Source organism: Ruditapes philippinarum, unplaced genomic scaffold, assembly GCF_026571515.1.
Source record: "Ruditapes philippinarum isolate M1 unplaced genomic scaffold, ASM2657151v2 ctg129_1_1_1_1, whole genome shotgun sequence".
Taxonomy (NCBI): domain Eukaryota; kingdom Metazoa; phylum Mollusca; class Bivalvia; order Venerida; family Veneridae; genus Ruditapes; species Ruditapes philippinarum.
In genome coordinates this window covers 157,603-177,993 of record NW_026854747.1, presented here as the reverse complement: position 1 = coordinate 177,993, position 20,391 = coordinate 157,603, and the positions used below count along the sequence as shown (strand labels likewise).

Below are 20,391 nucleotides of genomic sequence, written 5' to 3'. Positions count from 1 at the left end.
CATACCACCAAACCTGACAATCGGTCTCTGTAACATCTCTCACAGTGGTGATTCATGCATTTTGTAATCTTCTTATTGATTTCTGTCCAGTTTGAACTGTTATGCATTGCGTGTTAGAACGCAGGGTCACCGATTTTCATGATATATGGTCGTTTGACAACGCCGCATTCGCAACAAATCGATTTTTTTCTGATGCACTCAATAGCACATCCAAATGAGTTTTGCGCAATGAATTAATGTATTGGGGAAGAAACAGTGTGATACTGTTAACTGTATTGATGAATTTAGTAGAGATTGCAGGGTTGACTTAATTGTAGGATGATCCAAGGTCTTCACATGCGTTCTGTTGGCTGTGAAATTATATTCCTGTCTGAAAGAACTGTGAACTGCCGCAATTATTTTAACAACCGCTTTGTTTCACAGGAGGACAACACCGTTTGGTTACAAAAGTCCAACAATCGTCCACATTTCGTGATACAATAACTGCTGTGCAAACATCTGTATATAATAAATCTGTTGACATGTACTATAACAATACAAGATGATAAAATGAACTTTTTATTCTGTAGGTCCATGTTTTTAGTTTGACTTTACATATATCAAGTTAATGTCGTTTTTGAAGAATCCAATTACATGTATACACTTCTGGTCATGCTTGATAAAACTTATTCTTTCTTAACACAAGATTCCAAGATGATATAAACTTACAGATAATATGGTTCTCCAATAACAACTATTCATTTAAGTAGCGAAAACGTCTTTGGTTGGACATGTCCATTTACAAGAGTATTGTGATACATCTATTATAATGAATGCTAGCTGCTTGTATATATTACTTTAAATGACCGAGATTAATTCTAATGTCTATATAGACGACTGTCAGATCAGCTGCAGTACCATGGTGTTATAAGAGGAAATATGGTCATCTTTCCAGTATAGCGGAAATATGGTCGTGATTCCAGTAATCACTCTTAGTAACATCCTATATTATATAGGTGACTTGACTTTACTATGTACAAGAACATGTTACTGGATATTAAATTAAGCTTATTTTGCATTTAGGTTAGTTTACTTTACATGTTTATAAGTTAATAATGAGAAACTTCCACAGGGAAACTGTATCTTTAATGACGTATAAAATATGCTCTTAAAACAGGATGACAAATGGTAGTTTTCTTAATAATAATACAAAAACACATAAAGAACGAAAATAATAATAAAGACTTTTATTTTTCATAAACCATGTGCATGTGATCAGATAAAAATTTACAAAAAACCAGTTTCAATTTTGTTATCAATAAATTTCTTTCATTCTTTTTTTGTTGACAATTTCACATTACACAACCATCGCATGTAAATAAAGCAAACATAATACATGTAGGTAACAATCTATCTTCGTGTCAATTCTGTTCAGACATCAGACTATGGTTCTGCATTATCAAAACAAAAGCAGGATCGGGAACAAATTATCCTTATAATTTGTATTGCAGTTTCAAACTTACAATTTATATAGTTCATATAAAGTTAATAAACTTTAATGCATTAACAAAATGTTCAAAACTGCTGGACGACCTCCGACACCTTACACAGGAGTTATGACTATTTTATATGACTTTTTTGACATATTTTAAGGTTTAAGATGTGTCATAGTTGATTTGACTCACACTCAAATTACATCAGTTGAATATCTCTACTTCACCAGAAGTTACTAATGAGAACAAAACTTGCACCTCTTCACTCATCACAAAACATGTTTACATTTATACATGTACATATATACATGTTCACAAATACACATTCACATAAATAATACTCAAACATACATACATGTTGTTCCTAAAGTCTCTTTTCGCCTTATGTATCACAGAATTTATTTATTCATTCAAACATTCTAAAATATTAATAATTATAATATTTATTTCTTCTTGTGAAACAAAATCTTTTTTTTAAATAGTTAGAAGGAATAAGACACAGCCTTAAAATTTCTAAAATGTTATTTTGAGATTCATGGTACACCACAAATGAAAAAATATATTGATTTACAAGTAAAAAAACATAAAACCCTAAAATCTTTAAATAATGCCATTCTTTGTAGACCCAATTATCATAACCAGAAATAACTTTATTTGCAATAAAAATTACCTTGCTGAGGGTGCTTTCTTAACATAATTTCCTTAATTTGAATTTGTTATTCAAAATGTTTTTAATGTACTTATTGCACAACAAATTAATAATCTTTTAATTTGAACAAAACTGTTTTCTTTCCTACTTAACATGTAAAACTCTATAGATCACCAATTAGACTTGTGGCCATGTGAGTGACCATGACCTTCATGTGAATGTCCATGACCATGACCTTCATGTGAATGACCTTGAGATGACCCATACCCTCCATATTGCTGAGTCATCAATGTTTGTTTGTTCTGGTTCATTAATGATGATGTAAATGGAGTGTCCTGTGTAGGTGAAGGTCCCCTGGCCGGCAGTAACGGGGGCCCTGAATAATGGTACGATGACTGGAAGGCGGGGTTAGCCCCGCTACCCATAAAACTATAGGTAGAAGCTCTTGTCCAATCATCTTTAAACACTTGAATAGTAAGGTTAGATACTAGATTAGACAACCTGTTATAAACGTGAGATAAAACAAGCTGTTCATTGGCATCTCGTCTTACTCTAACTTGTACTGAACCAGCCTGAAATTCAGATATATATTCATGTTAGTTTGTTGCAAGACAGCAATAATGGTTCTGTATTGATGCTCATCAGAGTACAAATTTAAACACATTTATTTATCATTGGGAAACAACTAACAAAGGACATCACAGACAATGTTTGATAAATATAGAAGAAAGGTTTGGCAAATGCCAATATCTATTTCTTGTTTTTAGCATTAGAGAAAATTGTAATTAAACAAATTTCAAGCATTGCTGGGACAGACTTTGATGAAAGTCAAAAATACATTGACTCACATTTATTAAATAATTAATATCATGTAATTAAAACAAGGTGCTTCAAAGTTTTATTTCTTCAAAGCAGATTATGTAGAATCAGCCATTTATGTTAATCTGTCATCCAACCTAGGGCAGAGATAGCTTGATGGTTAAGAGGTCTGCCTCTACAAAACCAAGCCCTACTTAGGACATGGAAATATATTTTATCATGTAACACCAGATCTGGTAATGTGTTAACCTCCAGAAAACAGACTCAAGTATTATTGATATTTATAACTTGCTAGATCATTTTTTATTTGCATTTGAGCTTGAATAAATATACTATATTAATTTAACAAATTATAACATAGTATCACTGACTGTACAGCTTTATAAACCGTCAAGAACTGATAGATTAACTTCCTTTAATTAATGTAAAACTCTGCATTACACATATATCAATTATCTTGCCTTTACATCTATGCTATAATTACTAATTGGTCAACTGATGTCTTTTTTTTAAAAGAATCAATATATAAATATGAAACAAATAACATCTAAGTGATATTCTTTTTAACTGGAGTGCATGTAAGGGGCATAATTCAAGAAATTATAACCTACTTTATTCCAATGAGTTACTCATCTCTGAAAACCTTGAATTAAGGGCAAAATATCCCACTTGCAGATAAAAAGGGACATATAAATATTTGACATAAAGAATCTTTGTGTTCCAAATTCATTTGAAAATAAAACTATCAATTTACCAGGGATCCAAATGAGAGAGTCCAGAAATGTTCTTCTCTGAATTCTAAAACACCATCTAGTGTAGAGGCTTCTCTCAGAACTTTGTCTAACTGTCCTAACATATGGGCTGGAGTTGTCTGAAATATTAATATAACAAATCATTTGCAAGTACCTTTAAAGGCACACTATGCCTCAGTCACTATGTCGGTAACCCCCTATTATTTTTAGTCATTAAGACTGAGTATACATTTTAAAGGACGTTTAAAGAAAAAAATCAAAAATTTATTTCAGGAATTTTTTTATAAAGCCGCTTAAAAGCCGAAAAAAGCGGCTAAACTGAACGTCTAATTTTAAACAAAATTGACAGTTTTCTTTCCATTTTTCAAACAATTTTCCGCGTAAAACGATAAATTTTATATCAGCTTAAAGGTAAAAATAATTTCCGTCGAATGCTGTAGAATTTAAGATATTTTTTTCTGCCTATGGCGTTGTGATACCCTAACAGTTGCCAAGGATACGCAATGATGTCATGTTTAAAAACCGGCTTTGATGGTCCACTTTGACATCGTATGTACATAAATTGGGTAAAACTATCGGAAAAAAATCAACGGAATCTAATCAGATATATGGTCAACTTTCTGCATGCCAATTTTCAAGACGCTACTTGAAAGTTCGCAAAGTGTCGCGTTCTACCTTTAAGGCACACTATGCTCCAGAAATAAATAAATATTTCCTTCTGTAAAAAGAGAAAATATGTGTCATAACATTTAGGTAATGGTTTAAGAGCATGTTAGATGGATATCACCTGAAGAAAGTAGTGCTGAATGTGAAATTATTGGTCACAGAAGTAGCAATATGTAAACAACGTAGTGTTTTGACTTCCATACAAAATACTGAATCACTATAACTGTACTTATTTACAAAAAGCAACGGAAGAAAACCAAGGGTCATGGAAAATAAAATCAGACATCAAAAATAAAAAGCTTTGAAAAATAAAAAAAAAAATTGTGGGGCATTATGGGCCTTTATCTTTTACATTTAGCGTATTTGTCCCACTGAATATAATCCATACAAATTCAACAAAAAACAGTTTACTTAAAAGTTAAAACCAAAAATATAACAAATTCATCAAGAAGAATATACCGTTAAGAAATTCTATGATATTGACAGATACGATGTAGTCCCTATAAGTAATTCCCAACTGTCAAGTCTTGAAGTATCAAAGCAAAATATTACCTGTAGAAGTATTTTGAAGTAAATATTACCTGTAGAAGTATTTTGAAGTAAATGTTACCTGTAGAAGTATTTTGAAGTAAATATTACCTGTAGAAGTATTTTGAAGTAAATATTACCTGTAGAAGTATTTTGAAGTAAATATTACCTGTAGAAGTATTTTGAAGTAAATATTACCTGTAGAAGTATTTTGAAGTAAATGTTACCTGTAGAAGTATTTTGAAGTAAATATTACCTGTAGAAGTATTTTGAAGTAAATTTTACCTGTAGAAGTATTTCGAAGTAGATATTACCTGTAGAAGTAATTCAAAGTAAATATTACCTGTTGAAGTATTTCGAAGTTAATATTACCTGTAGAAGTATTATAAAGTAAATATTACCTGTAGAAGTATTTCGAAGTAAATATTACCTGTAGAAGTATTTCGAAGTAAATATTACCTGTAGAAGTATTTTGAAGTAAATATTACCTGTAGAAGTATTTTGCCAGTATAGACAGCCATAGGAAACATTGTACCACATGTCATCACAGCTATCATCATGGCTGCCAATGTGTCAGATGAAAAATAACTCCTGTAAATAATATAATACTGCATGTTTGTAACGTCACTTTTCGTTGGATAAACCTGACATTTATATAAGCTATATAATGATACATGGATACTCTCAATTTATTAAGTAATTTCAATTTTTTCTCAAGTAAAAGAAGTATACTGTATCATAAATTTGTTTGACAGGTTATACAATGTATGACCTTACTTATGTAAAGACTGTGTGAAATATAACCCCCGCCTAGTGGCCTGGGTAATATATGCAAACAACCGTGTATATAGGACCAGTCTTGCACAGAATGTAAGCAGTTTTTACTGCTGCTTTGTTAAGGGATTTTTTTACATCTGAATATAATTGGAAATGTTAAGATTTATTGAACTCTTTTCAAATCTTGCAAAAAGCAGAAAATCTTTTAATGTGATGAGACTATCTAGTAATTTGGTTTTTCTTAGCAAGTGTTCTTTAGTGTTTCAAGTTACAATGTACAGGTCATATAGTGACTTTACAGCTTGACTGGTGGAGGGAGACCTCAGGTGTTCCTTTATGCATTATTTCAGGTGCAAACAGGCACTCAATTACAACCAGTCCAGTAACATCTGGACAGCTAGTTGTACGTGTAAATCTTTTACACAGTGAGGTGCATACAGGCCCTTTTGTTAATAAATAAATTGATGAATATAAACTAAAGCTTTCAACAAACATTATAATTATTGATAGAGGTTCAGGAAAAGGCAAACAAATATTGTTATTTTACTGTAACATTTATCCTGTTGCATTTTCCAACTTGAAAATTGGCCAACAAACATTATAGAGCCTTGCCAAACTGCATTGATGCACAGCATGACCTGCTTCTTAACTGCATTGACATATTAATATTGTTTATACAGCACACTGGTACTTTACTACATTGACATGTTATTACGTTATGACCTAAATAACATGTTAATATACTCACTTTGTATCAATAAGAACATGTGTTATTGTAAGCATAAAGCCTCCAGCAAAAGCTATCAGGGCCAGTGGGTTGATCCGTGGTAATAACAACTTGCTTAAACCTGGTATTAGGTAGCATAAACTGAAAATATAAAATGAGCCGCGTCACGACAAAACCAACATAATGGGTTTGCGACCAGCATGGATCCAGACCAGCCTGCGCATCCGCGCAGTCTGATCAGGATCCATGCTGTTCGCTTACAAACCCTATTACAAGTAGAGAAACTGATAGCGAACAGCATGGATCCTGATCAGACTGCGCGGATGCGCAGGCTGGTCTGGATCCATGCTGGTCGCAAACGCATTACGTTGATTTTGTCATGACGCGGCTCAAATATATCCTTTCCTCCATGTCAAATAGGGAAAACCCCAAACAATATTGTTGCCAATAAAATAATATTACTCAACATTTAAATGGCATAAACTGACATTTAGCTTTTTTTCCTATCATTATAGTATAAAGTAATGATAATAATAACAAATCAAACACGTGAATGTCATACATTTAACTATGTAAAGTCTTCCAATGAAATTTTTATAACCCGTTGCAAAGGTTTAGATTTATAGATATATTTATTTCTTTCCTTTCATGATATCTTTAAAGTAACCAACAAAGGAGAATGTTTTGTGATATATTCCATCTGTTAAATATATCTATATTATTTTATCTATGATATGCAATATATAATAAAACTGACGTCTTTTACGTAAATCTATAAACTCATTAAGCAAGGTCCATTTTTGTGAGAAAAAACAACATTCTACTGACTACCTTTCACTGATATATATAATTTCATAAACAAAGACACAGCTTGTCTTATAAATTATAAATGACTAAGTTTCACTGATATTTGTGGTATGTGATATATGTAACATATAATAATTATCATATGTTACTGCCTGAAGATATGTGTACACCATTGAAATCTCTAACAGAATTAAACATACAAAAAAATGAACAATATTTATTTTCTGCATTTCCCATAAAATTATTTTTTATACATTAGATCCACACAAGGAATCAAACTTTTTTATATATACATGTATATAATTGAGTACCTTTCACTGATATCTGTTGTATGTTCCTGTAACCAACTTGAACTAGATGCTCTCATCACATGATTTAAAGCTTTATTATCTACACTGTATACTAGAAACATGTGAAGTATGAAAGCAAACATAACCCCTACCAATAGTCGACCTCTGAAATATAAAATCCAACATTAAAACTGTATGAGCCGTGTCACGACAAAACCAACGACCATGCTGTAAGCGAACAGCATGGATCCTGATCAGACTGCGCGGATGCGCAGGCTGGTCTGGATCCATGCTGGTCGCAAACGCACTATGTTGGTTTTGTCGTGACGCGGCTCATATACATTGACTCAGAGAGTGACCTTAATTTTGCTAATTTTGCATGCCTCTAGATAACCCAAAATATTTCAAATAAATCCACCTTGACAAAACTGTATTAATATTTTCTCAAAAGTTTTTTTATTTTGTAATACTTTTATAGTATAAAAAATGTTCCCATTGGCAAATGAGAACAATCTTTTTTATCTGTTGCTTTTTGGCAACAAGTACACTTATAATGAATTAGTATTTTGTATGGAAGTCAAAAAAATACTTTATTTACATTTTCCTACTTTTATGACAAACTATTTCACATTTTTCATGACTTTCTTCAGGTTAACAAGCATCTAACAGTCTCTAACAAGAGCTGTCCGTAAGACAGCGCGCTCGACTTTTTTATTGCTTGCCAATAAAAAAAGTTTTTGCAGTAAAAGGCAATACAAGAATCTCTGTATTTTTAAAGTGAACTAGTTGTTTGATACCCTTGAATATTACAGCAATGTTTATATGACATAATTTATGGTAAAGTGAACAAGTGGATAGGAATGAATTTTTTTAGATTTTTTAAGTTTTTTAGTGCTTGCCTATAATACAAAACATTGACAGTTAAGGGCCATAATTCAAATAAAATCTTTGACAGAATTACCTTCTCCTGGACATGTTTGGGAATCATGATTGTAAACAAGTATTCCAACTTTCAAATTAATATCTCAAACAGTTCAGTCAAAAAGTGGACTGGTACTAAAAACTTAACCAAGATTCTAAGTCGATAAAAGGCCTTAATTTTTAAAAACAAATCCTTGACAGAGTTACCTTCTCTTGCGTACAGATGGGGGTAATGATGTGAAATAGCATTAAAAGTTTCAAAGCAATATCTCAAAGGGTTAAGGCAATAAGTGGATTTTACCCCATATTCAATGTATTTTCTAAGTCAAAAAGGGGCATAATTCTGTCAAAAACCTTGACAGAGTTATGTCCTCTTGTCTGTTGATGAAGGTCGTGATGGTAAACAAGTATGGTCAGTTTCAAAGCAATACCTCCAATGGTTTTGAAATAAAGTGAGGTGGTACAAAAAACTTAACCAAGCTCAATACACTTTCTAAGTCAAAAAAGGGCCATAATTCTGTCAAAAACCTTGACAGAGTTATGTACTCTTGTCTGTAGATGGAGGTTATGATGGTGAACAAGTATGGTAAGTTTCAAAGCCATACTTGTAATACTTCTGAAATAAAGTGGGGTGGTACGAAAAACTTAACCAAGGTGTGACGCCGACGCCGACGCCGGGGCGAGTAGGATAGCTCCCCTTTTCATAGAAAAGTCGAGCTAAAAACATTAAAAATGTCTGTCCTTTCTAAAGAAGTAAAAATTTATTTGTTTCTGAGACATAATGTGTGTTTAAGCATGAATTTGTGAAAATACCAACCTAATTTAAAATAAAGCTTATCGATAGACAATGTACATTATGTAAATGTATCAATGAAATGTAATTTGTTAACTTACGTGTATAATCAGTTCAATAAAAACTAGAACTATCACTAAATGTGATTAATACCCCCACAAGACTGCTTCGGAAATGAGGATGTTACTAGTAACAGAATACCTTGTAAAAGAATTGAAATATAGAGTTATGGTTGTGAGCAATTAAAGATAGTTGTGGTTCTTGTATATTGCATTTCCTTTCAATGTGGTTGACCATTGAAGAAGTTTTATCGAATTACTCTGTAATAAGTCCAGAAATACAAAGAAAAGGAACAAAGGGCAATAACTATAAATACTGAAGATGGAGTTATAGTTCTTGTGCACTGCACTTCCTCCCTCTTTTTGTGCTTGACCATTGTATGAAGTTGTTTTGAATTTCAACCAATACGTTTTAAGTTATGCTCCAGACAAGGAAAAGTATCAAAGGGCAGTAACTCTGTATTTTGTCAAAATGGAGTTATGGCTCTTATGCACTGCACTTCCTTTTAATGTCCTTGACAACTGTATGAAGTTGTATTGAATTCCAAACAGTAGTTTTCAAGTTATGCTCTGGACAAGGAAAAGTAACAAAGGGCAATAACTCTGTAATTTGTCAAGATGGAGTTATGGTTCTTGTGCACTGCACTTTCTCTCAATGTGCTTGACCATTGTATGAAGTTATATTGAATTCCAACCATTAGTCTTCAAGTTATACTCCGGACAAAAAAAGCAATGGAAAAGTAACAAAGGGGAGTAACTCTGTAATTAGTCAAGATGGAGTTATGGTTCTTGTGCACTGCACTTCCTCTCAATGTGCTTGACCATTGTATGAAGTTATAATGAATTCCAACAATTAGTCTTCAAGTTATACTCCGGACAAAAGAAAGCAATGGAAAAGTAACAAAGGGCAATAACTCTGTAATTACTTTAGATAGAGTTATGGTTCTTATGCACTGCACTTCCCCTTACTGTGTTTGACAATTGTATGAAGTTGTTTTTGAATTCCAACCAGTAATTTTCAAGTTATGCCCCGGACAAGGAAAAGTAACAAAGGGCAATAACTCTGTAATTAGTCAAGACAGAGTTATGGTTCTTGTGCACTGCACTTCCTCTCAATGTGCTAGACCATTGTATGTAGTTATATTGAATTCCAACCATTAGTCTTCAAGTTATGGTCCGGACAAAAGAAAGCAATGGAAAAGTAACAAAGGGCAATAACTCTGTAATTACTTTAGATAGAGTTATGGTTCTTGTGCACTGCACTTCCCCTTATTGTGTTTGACAATTGTATGAAGTTGTTTTGAATTCCAACCTGTAGTGTTCAAGTTATGCCCCGGACAAGGAAAAGTAACAAAGGGCAATAACTCTGTAATTAGTCAAGATAGAGTTATGGTTCTTGTGCACTGCACTTCCTCTCAATGTGCTTGACCATTGTATGTAGTTATATTGAATTCCAACTATTAGTCTTCAAGTTATGGTCCGGACAAAAGAAAGCAATGGAAAAGTAACAAAGGGCAATAACTCTGTAATTACTTTAGATAGAGTTATTGTTCTTGTGCACTGCACTTCCCCTTATTGTGTTTGACAATTGTATGAAATTGTTTTGAATTCCAACCAGTAGTTTTCAAGTTATGCCCCGGACAAGGAAAAGTAACAAAGGGCAATAACTCTGTAATTAGTCAAGATAGAGTTATGGTTCTTGTGCACTGCACTTCCTCTCAATGTGCTAGACCATTGTATGTTGTTATATTGAATTCCAACCATTAGTCTTCAAGTTATGGTCCGGACAAGGAAAATGCAACGGACGTCTGGACCGACCGACCGACCGCCCGACCGACCGACCAACCGACCACCGGGTGACTCCTATATACCCCCCCAAACTTCGTTTTTGGGGGTATAACAAACGCTTTTCTTAAGCTTTCGACGTTTAGTCTTCTTCAGAAAAAATTGACGTTTATAAAATAACAAATGACAAAACGTTTTTTTTGTGTTTTTTTTTAACTTACGTGTGTATCTCTGGTTGCTGTATAAGTCTCTCTATGCTGTAAATAATATGAAATATATATAATTCCTATATGATAACATATAAACAATAAAATAGAAATACACATTATTCCTGTAGAGGGCAATAACTGTACAAATTAATGAATAAATACACAAACAACTCCCAGATGCACACTTTAACATGCTGACCAACATGTCTGTAAAGTTTCATGATTCCAGGTCAATTACTTTTTCAGCTATGCGGGACACAAATCAAAAATTGCATTTTTTACTAAGTCAAGGGCAAAAACTCTACAAATACTGATAAATCGACAAGCAAACCCCCTGGTGCACAACTACACATGCTGACCAACATTCGTTAAACTTTCATGACTCAAGGTTAATTTTTTTTCAGCGTTTTGCAACACAAATTGGAAACTGTCAATTTTTACTAAGTCAGGGGCAATAATTCTTGCATATCAGACTGGCGTTTCCGTTAGTTTTACCCATGCCGGAAATGTCATCTGGCATGGGGGGTTCCAGATGAGTCGCGTGCTGTACAATGGCACGATAACGATGACGTCATTTTACCGTTATGAATGATTTTGTAATTCATACGCTGTTGAATGAAAGTAGTTACGGTTGTAATGATATAAATTTTTCATTGAAATAAAGATAAAGAATTTAAAATATAATGGAATATGGTAGAATATGCAAGAAAAAATATCTGACATATGTTTGCGGTTCGGATCGGAATATCCGTCCCTCGGTCACCCGCCCATGGGCGGTAACTCGGCAAGCCTCGTTACCGCCCAATGGGCGGGTCACCTCGGGACGGATATTCCGATCCGAACTGCAAAATATGACAGATATTATTACTCTGACAAAACTGAATTAATCAACATGCAAAAGCCCAGGTGCACAACTTCAAATGCTGATCAACATAACTGTAAAGTTTGTTGACTCTAGCTCAAGCACTTTTAGAGCTACATGCAACACAACAGGAGAACACATGGACAGACAAGGGCAAATTTAAATGCCCCTCCCATCCCCCACAGCCTGGTAGAGATGGGGGCATGAAAAGAAAAACTTAAGCAGCTAAAAATATATTGTACAGATTCTGGTTATCTGCATTGAAGAAGCGGCTGACTGGATGTATCCTGACATCATATGATTAGTCAAAATTATTACAATCACTATAAGATTTAATTGACTAATTAAAACAGATATAATTACCTTTCTTTGATGATAAATAAAGCACCTAATTGTGCTAACATTGTACTAGCAAATGTTGCTAAAACCTCAAATCTCTCATACCTGTAAATGAAATAAAAGTTACATAACTTATAGTAATTACAAACATAATCTACAGGTATGTTTACAAACTTAAAAAAAAAAAAACATTGTCGATGAACATTTTCTGAGTAACCAAGGCAAGACTAGTGTTTAATGCAGAAGTTATGTAATTTGTAGTTCTGTTATAACCCTGTCTATGAAACAAGAATTGCAACCTTAAAGCATTCCCAAGGCAACCTGGGACACAATGGAAACACCATTGACGCTGCATGATCTAGTTGGGAACAACTCAAGTTGCCACGAGGATGCCCTTTATAAATGTCATGTAGAGAGAGCACAAACTATCACACTGGAAACATACAAAAAAGTGTGCCTGTGTGATGGCTAGCTAAAAGTTTGTAGTCTTGACAATTTAAAAAATAATTTAATTACATGACCAATCTTACCCGAACGAATATGCCGGTGATGGTTTTTGTAGTCTAATCCAAATACTCAGTAGACATGTCAACAAACTGAAATCAGAACCATGGAACATGGAAAAAATTAAACATATTTAACTGGATGAGGCAATGTGATAAAATGTCTGAAATCAACATGCATTAGTTGTTTAAGATACAAGTGACAATATCTTTATTGTCACCAATTTCTTGTAGAGATATTTATTATCTTTATGTTTGAAATTACATCTACTAGTTTTTGTTCCTCAATCAAAGCAAATACCACTACCATCCATGAACAGGCTCACTCAAATTGAGTCTGCAACATTTTTAGTTTTGCTCTGTGTTGGGCTTTCACTTGGGATTTTTTTTATCTATTTTAACATTTTCTCTGCAAGCTAATAACAACTTCTTCACATACTATGATTCAATAGAATAAACAGAGGTAAACTTACATGGAATGGCATAAGACATGTTCATAAATTGCTTTTAATCAAATCATTATAAAAGTTTAAGGCACTTGAAGTCCTGATAACCAGTAAAGCAATTGTTTTCAGCCATGTCAGTATGACAGTCAATGGTAACCAGTAAAACATTAGAGCTGGAGTACAGTATAAACACATTTGCATGCTGATATGTCAGTGAGTACATGCAGCAGTAAACAGTCAAATTACATACTAGTCGTTTTAGTGGTATTTAGCATATACAATTTATAAAAGGTTTAAGCTGAAGTGTGACTATAGCTGTCCAAAAAAAATAAAATTGAAATGTTCTCAAGTTGAAAAGATGTTTTTGCAGAAAATCACATTTACTTTGCTATAACCATTATTTATCAAAATATTTTATTCAACAGTATTTTATTGCAACACATGTCACTAATGTTAATTACATTCATCATTAGAAAACAGAAATATACTGTTCTCTCTCCATATATCAATATCCATATGGCTCTGATTTGCCTGACAAATAAGTAAATATGTTGGTGGAAAGTTGCCTTATTTTGAAATGATCACATGTTTGGAAATCCAAGTACTATAACCAGATGCACTCAAGCTGTGTTGTGAATAACATGTACTGAACAACCACATTTTACAAACCAATAAAGAATACTAGTAAATGGTATGTAAAACATACTTACCTAAAGATGTCAAATAAAGTCAGGTAGGTATAGGCTGTCAAAGCTAAAAAGTAAAACACAAAACATGTATCCATGTAGCAGTTTAATTTGTAGCTTGTAGGGTTAACAAACTAACTGAAATAATTATTAAGCAACTTTGTGTATATGCAAAAACTTTATGTTATGTTTAATAGATCTTGGAGACAGCAAAATTCTATCGATTTTTTTTTTAATTTTTATTTTTTTTTTGGGCTTGGGAGAGGGATTTTTTTCTTTCCAGATATGACAAAACTTGTTATCAATGTATGAGAGAGGATTTCAACCTGAAATATTGTAACATCGGGGCCCTGTTGAATAAATTTAACTTTCTAGAGTATTTCTTCAGCAACTACTAAAGTAAGTAAGTAAGTAAGTAAGTAACGACTTTATTTAACGAGGCTTACACATTCAGTTTCCCGATCTTCCATGTGGGCCTCAGCATAACATTATTACAATCAGTTTACATGTACACAACATATACACAACATATATACACAAAATTTAATATTATTAAAACAGATCAATTAAATTGAAGTAATGATTGATAAAGCAAAAAATGAAATGATTGTACAATAATACAGAGAAAAAGAGCAATATGTACAGATAGGTAAAACTAACATAGTACCTGTTTAAAACAATATTTAGTACACATTTAAAACAATATTTATAATTAAAAATACACCATGGAAATTCAGATGATAATTTAAGTGATATTATTATCTAATACATATTGGCTCATGAGTTATTTTAAAATATAACTAAAATATATCTATATATATACATAAATTTAAGTTCAATTGGAGTAGGAAATCATCATTTGGCATCATTGAATCATAAATTTTCCTATTGGGAAAATATGGGGCAAAAGTAAAAGAAACGATAACAATAGTAATATAGTAATAATAAAAGTACATATAAGTAATTTATACAACAGGAATAAATCAACAGCTAGTTTAAGGTGAAAACTGCCATTTGATATAAGCTGATTGAAATTTCCGAAGAGTATCGGAATTTCTTATATGTACTGGTATGTTATTCCATATTTTTGGTCCAGAGTATGCAAATGATTTTCTGAAGAATTCTGTTTTAGGTTTTGGTATAATTAGCTTTGCATTTTGTGCTGATCTGAGGTTTAAGTTGTGCCTTTCGTTTACTGTCTGGAATTTATTTTTCATATATGTTGGAAAGTCAGGTTCATTAATTGATTTATACATAAGAATTGACTTTTTGTATATGATTCTTTGGTCAAAAGACATCCAGTTTAATTCTTTGAATAATTCACTTGATGGTGTATCAAAGTTTTTGTCAAGGAGTATTCTTGCTGCCCTTTTTTGAAATTTAATGACATCAGATAGTCTTAAGTCTTTGCCTTACAAAAGGCTCTATATCTGTTGTACAGTATAAATATTTCCTGCAGTATATTCTTCTTATATATAATGTATATTAATTTCATATTGTCTTGTGAGCTGCAAAAGGGAGTTAATTTTACATATACACACTATTGAATGAGTTATGGTTAAATACTGAATATTACAAGCATATAATTTATTTAACAAGTTCAATAACTTAAATAATGAACAACAAGAGTACAATATTCTTTATATTACATAGTACATTAAAAAAAACAATTTTTTGTCGATAGAATAATCATTTTTTCGTTGACATTTAATAGTGTAATGCTAAAACTAAGTGCATTTTTATGCTATGTTTATGTAACACAAATTATGTCACATGAAAACACATATACAGCTGTCCCGTACCATTTTTAGGTAGTCGTAATAGCTACAAAGGTATGTGATAAAAATATAAACAATTACCCATGCTGTTGGTGTCATGACACCATATCAACAAAGTTGCCGTGCCAACCACATTAAGGGCTAAGAAAACCAGAATCTTCTTTGTCTGAAATAATCATGATCATTAAATATGTTTATCTTCTCTCTTCTAAAGAAAGATCACCCAATCACTTACAATTTCTATATCCTATTTTACTTATTTGTGTTGAAATTCAAAAACTTGGCTGTTACTGCAACTTGATCTTTTCACAAATCAAGACGATTAAAAACAGATTTGTTTATTCTAAATTTTTCTTTGGTGGACACATCTTACTCTTTCCCAAAAGGGTTAAATAAAAACAACAATACTATTTATATCTTCTCTCAAGCAGAATTTTTTTTGTTTTCTCATAATCAATTTCCCAGAAAAAAAAATCTTGAATCAAAACCCATAATTCAATCATGTCGAAAACTACTTTAGCTATAATGTAAAAAAAAAATCAACAAAAGTAAAGCGTGACATTCGATTTTACCTCTTTTAGGCGTAGTATAGAATGAAAGGCTGCAGTAAATGACCGGATGAATGATTTCTGGGGACTGACAAATGGATAAATTGTGTCCTGAAATGTAAACAAAAATAATGTAATTCAACACAAAAATAAGATAAGTTGCACCATATCAAATAATTGACATATACATGTCTAAGTTCTAACCCCTAGACTGCTGAAACCAAACTTAATTAACCTGTGCCACCAGTATAGAGCAAGGCTAGAGGCCAGTCTACATATCTGAGTAATCTCACCTGGATCCAGGCTGCTGCTAGCACAATTATATTGTATTTTGATATTCTAATCCTTTTAAATTATAATGGATTCTCCAAATTTAAAGCTAGTCAAATCTAATATACAAATGCAACAGGTTAACTTAAGGGCTAAGAATCTGACTAAAAGTTAAAATTGGAAACACTTATTTAACCTTGACCTCTTAGACATTTATCCCTTTCTAAGGTTAATATTCAATGTGAGAAACTAATAACTAACATTTATCTCCTAATGATATTCAACCTGTTGCTGGGACAAAGACATACTGTCTCAGATATAATGTAGAATGTAATCAGTCTACCATAATTATACCATGCTTAGAGCTGTCATTAATAGAAGTGAAATAAAATTATCTTCAATATTTTTAATCAATCAATGCATAACCGTGTATGCTTAATTTAAAACTATGCCGTTGTTACATGATGGGCATATTAAATTTTGCACAGCACAGGTGTTTTGGTAAACTGTTATCTGTCCATGAAGTTTATTTGTTATAATTAACTACATGTATGTTGTAAAAAAAGGAACTGTTCACTCCTGGTATATTGTTGATTGAATCCCAGGTAAATGTGGTCTTAATTCACTTAAATATTAATAGAATGGTCTTACCAATAAAGTCACAAAGATTATGGTTGTGGACTTAAAAGAAGTCATTTTTCTAAATTATTTATGAAGAAAATTGTTTTTTGTTTCTTTAAAAAAAACCCAAAACAGCCCAGAATAATGGTGTCTTCTTAATTAATTTTGATGTGGCTGCAAGTCGCATTTCACTGTATATATGAAATAATTATAAATATAAACTCACCGATGTAGATGTCTGTTTTGTGCCATCTTTTGAGACATAACCTGAAACAGGAATTATTCTATAATGACTGATAACATAAAGGAACTTAGGAAGAGGCTTACCACATCGGTACATACATATACTACTTGCCCAAAGTTCATGTACAGCAATTCTATCATATATACTTATATTTATGCCATATAGGTGTTTTCAAAAAAATGCATAAGAGGCAATTATGAATTGTTAAAGTGTATCTTTTACACAATAATTTCTGTAAATGTAAATTTATCTTATAAAAGGTTACTAAAACCTGATAAATTTTGGTAATTTATATAATACTACTAACTAACGTGTGTTTTACTTTGTTAATTTTTTCATAAGTGTAACCTTGACCTTTGAGCAGAAGATCTGACACTTACAACATGTTATCACCATGTCTAACACATTTCTGTAGTTTTAGAATGGAATTGTAGACCAGACATGATCATCAGGGCATTTTTATGACAAAATTCATATATTATCATCATGACTTTCAACACATTAATTAATACAAGACAGTCAAAGTTTTAGAAGCAAGCCCGGAAATTGGCTTGCCCAGCTACACATGTATGTTTAAAAGGAAACCAATTTAAACAAGAGCTGTCAGTAGGACAGCATGCTCGACTATTCTTAGTGCTTGATAGTAAAAGAGCCTTGACAGTGTTTTTTTTCACTTTTGGGGAAGGGGTTCGGTGCCCTTTGGAGGGGGAAAAATGTAATAGGAGGGGGAATTTTATTTGTTTACTTATTTTATATTGTTTTCTTTGCGGTGGAAAAGGGGAGCAACTCTTGCAACACAAGTTCAAAATATGTCTCTTTTTCTTAACATAAGGATCTCAAATATCGCGTTGCATTGCGCCGCATGATAAACTTGTTGGGACGCCGGGACTAGCTCCATTTACCTACCAGAGAACGATTTGTAAACAACCTTGCTTAACAGTAACTCTTACAGGCATTAAATAAAACATTTTTCGGCAGTTAGTTGCAAAAAAAAATGATATCTACTGCAGGCAAATTCGGCCTGCCATGTAGGGGGAATTTTAGGCTTTGAGGGGCGGAAAAAACATACTATTTTGAGGGGAGAATAGGGCCGAATTTTGCCGAATATTTTGGTGAAAAAAAAAACTGCTTGATATTTGAGGTGGTATGCAAACTTTAAAATAAGTCACTGTAAGTGGCTGCCGACCCGACGCTCAGGTGACTAGGATAGCTATACATATTCTTAACAAATAGTTGAGCTAAAAATATATAGATTTCTATGCCTATCAGCAAAATTTTCAGTGTTATACGCAGACTGGTTATACGAGGAAAGTCCGAGAGGGGCCAAAGGCCCGGGGAGGGCTGTAGCTCTCTTAGATAACATGTACGACGCGCATCAATTCAAATGAAATCAAATTAAAAGTAAATGAAAATTTCAAAAAATTTATATCCTAGTATACCTAATAGCTGTGAAAAAATCCTTAGTTAATTGGGCGCCTCCATTTTGAAATCCTTTTGAGCTAAATATAGATATCACAGCGCTTTAAATGAGCGTCTACATAATTCAGACTATTGCTAGCAGACGCATGCTTAATAGCGCTTCCGGTGAAAGAATAATGTACAAAATCAGAAAATAAACATTCATTTCATTCATAAGAACTATAGTCACGATGATAAATGTAAAAAGTTACTTTTAAATTTTTTTGATTAAATTAGCACATTAAAAATAATGTAAAAACAACATATGTAATTAGAGATTAACAGAAAATGGTGGACGGGATTTTCCAAACGTTGACGCATGCGCAGTGGTCCCTCTTCCGATGATAGGTTGAACACCACCAATTTATTCGTTACAAAATACCTGCATTTACTTATTAACGAATTGCTAGTTCTGGCTTCCATAACTTTATATGTCGCTTTTATTTTGACGTTGTGTGACAGTAAACAGGTCTAGCAGTACTATAAAACCTGTTCGCAGCTAACAAATTGCATGATAGATCTGGTTAACATGTACACTAAACATGTTATGCTTAAATCATGAATCATAAGAGCTTTCCGCGCTATAGGTAGCACCTAATTTCATATTATTAATGACTTATGTGTTGTTGGGCAAATGAAACTAAATGATAACGGAACAATCACAACTTTTCAGCTCATTAATAATTCTTCAAGTGTTCCTAGTAAGTGTATTATATACAAGTTTTAGACCTGAAAAATACGTAGGGGTCTAATCCAGGAGATTGCCAATGGAAGCAGAGCATGAAATACCAATAACACTTCTAAAGGGGAAAATGTAAAATGAACTGTTATTTTATTAAACTGACTTCCCCGTTCATTGGCTTTGCCTAATTACATATTATTTATAACATATTTTTACTTTATTCATTTATTTTCATTAACCTTTATTATTTTTTTTTGCTAGGGAGTGGGGGGGGGGGGACGAGGGTACATAAACTTATAAATCACGATATTACACCATGTTTGTCCAAAAACATGGTTATCCGAAATGTTTACACTTTGGTTAAATGTAAAACGCAAACTGATTAATTTTGAAATGAAATACGTGTTAGATTACCTTTTCCAATATCTACTGAAACACTACTGCTTATAAGGTCTGGAACAGAGCCATAATTTGCCATCTAAAATGAAAGATTATTATTTTTGTTAAAAAAAAATCTTTGCCGTGTTGTAAAACTACATTTATAAAACAATGATTTTCATTGGACGACCGAATTAATTTGTCCAATAGAAACGTTTTTGACATAAACTCTTCAAACGAAGGTAGAAAAATTTGTAGGGGGATTGACCAATGCGATTAAGCTTATTTTTAGAATAGGGAAAATCTGTCACCGGCATTGACC

The 20,391-nt window shown here is 32.6% G+C and overlaps 1 protein-coding gene across 1 annotated transcript; it reads right to left on the bottom strand.

The window, feature by feature from the left end:
• Positions 1–1,986: 1,986 nt before the first annotated feature.
• LOC132740916 (zinc transporter 6-like) lies at positions 1,987–20,265 on the bottom strand. The gene is made up of 13 exons (XM_060728978.1): positions 20,106–20,265; positions 17,534–17,574; positions 16,441–16,527; positions 15,950–16,034; positions 14,115–14,157; positions 12,986–13,051; positions 12,480–12,560; positions 11,267–11,302; positions 7,509–7,652; positions 6,412–6,531; positions 5,375–5,477; positions 3,695–3,811; positions 1,987–2,693 (listed from the first exon to the last, which is right to left on the bottom strand). The coding sequence occupies exons 1-13, from the start codon at positions 20,167–20,169 to the stop codon at positions 2,292–2,294; spliced, it is 1,389 nt and encodes a 462-aa protein (XP_060584961.1). The 5' UTR covers positions 20,170–20,265; the 3' UTR covers positions 1,987–2,291.
• Between the last annotated feature and the right edge of the window lie 126 nt (positions 20,266–20,391).

What these genes read in the sequence shown, in the direction of transcription:
- LOC132740916 (XM_060728978.1), bottom strand. Translation starts at nt 20,169, where the DNA reads ATGGCAAATTATGGCTCTGTTCCAGACCTTATAAGCAGTAGTGTTTCA. An exon ending in CTATACTACGCCTAAAAGAG is followed by an intron (nt 16,035 to 16,440) that starts GTAAAATCGAAT and finishes TGATTATTTCAG; the next exon opens with ACAAAGAAGATTCTGGTTTT. An exon ending in CTCTCTCATTTGGATCCCTG is followed by an intron (nt 2,694 to 3,694) that starts GTAAATTGATAG and finishes TCTGAATTTCAG; the next exon opens with GCTGGTTCAGTACAAGTTAG.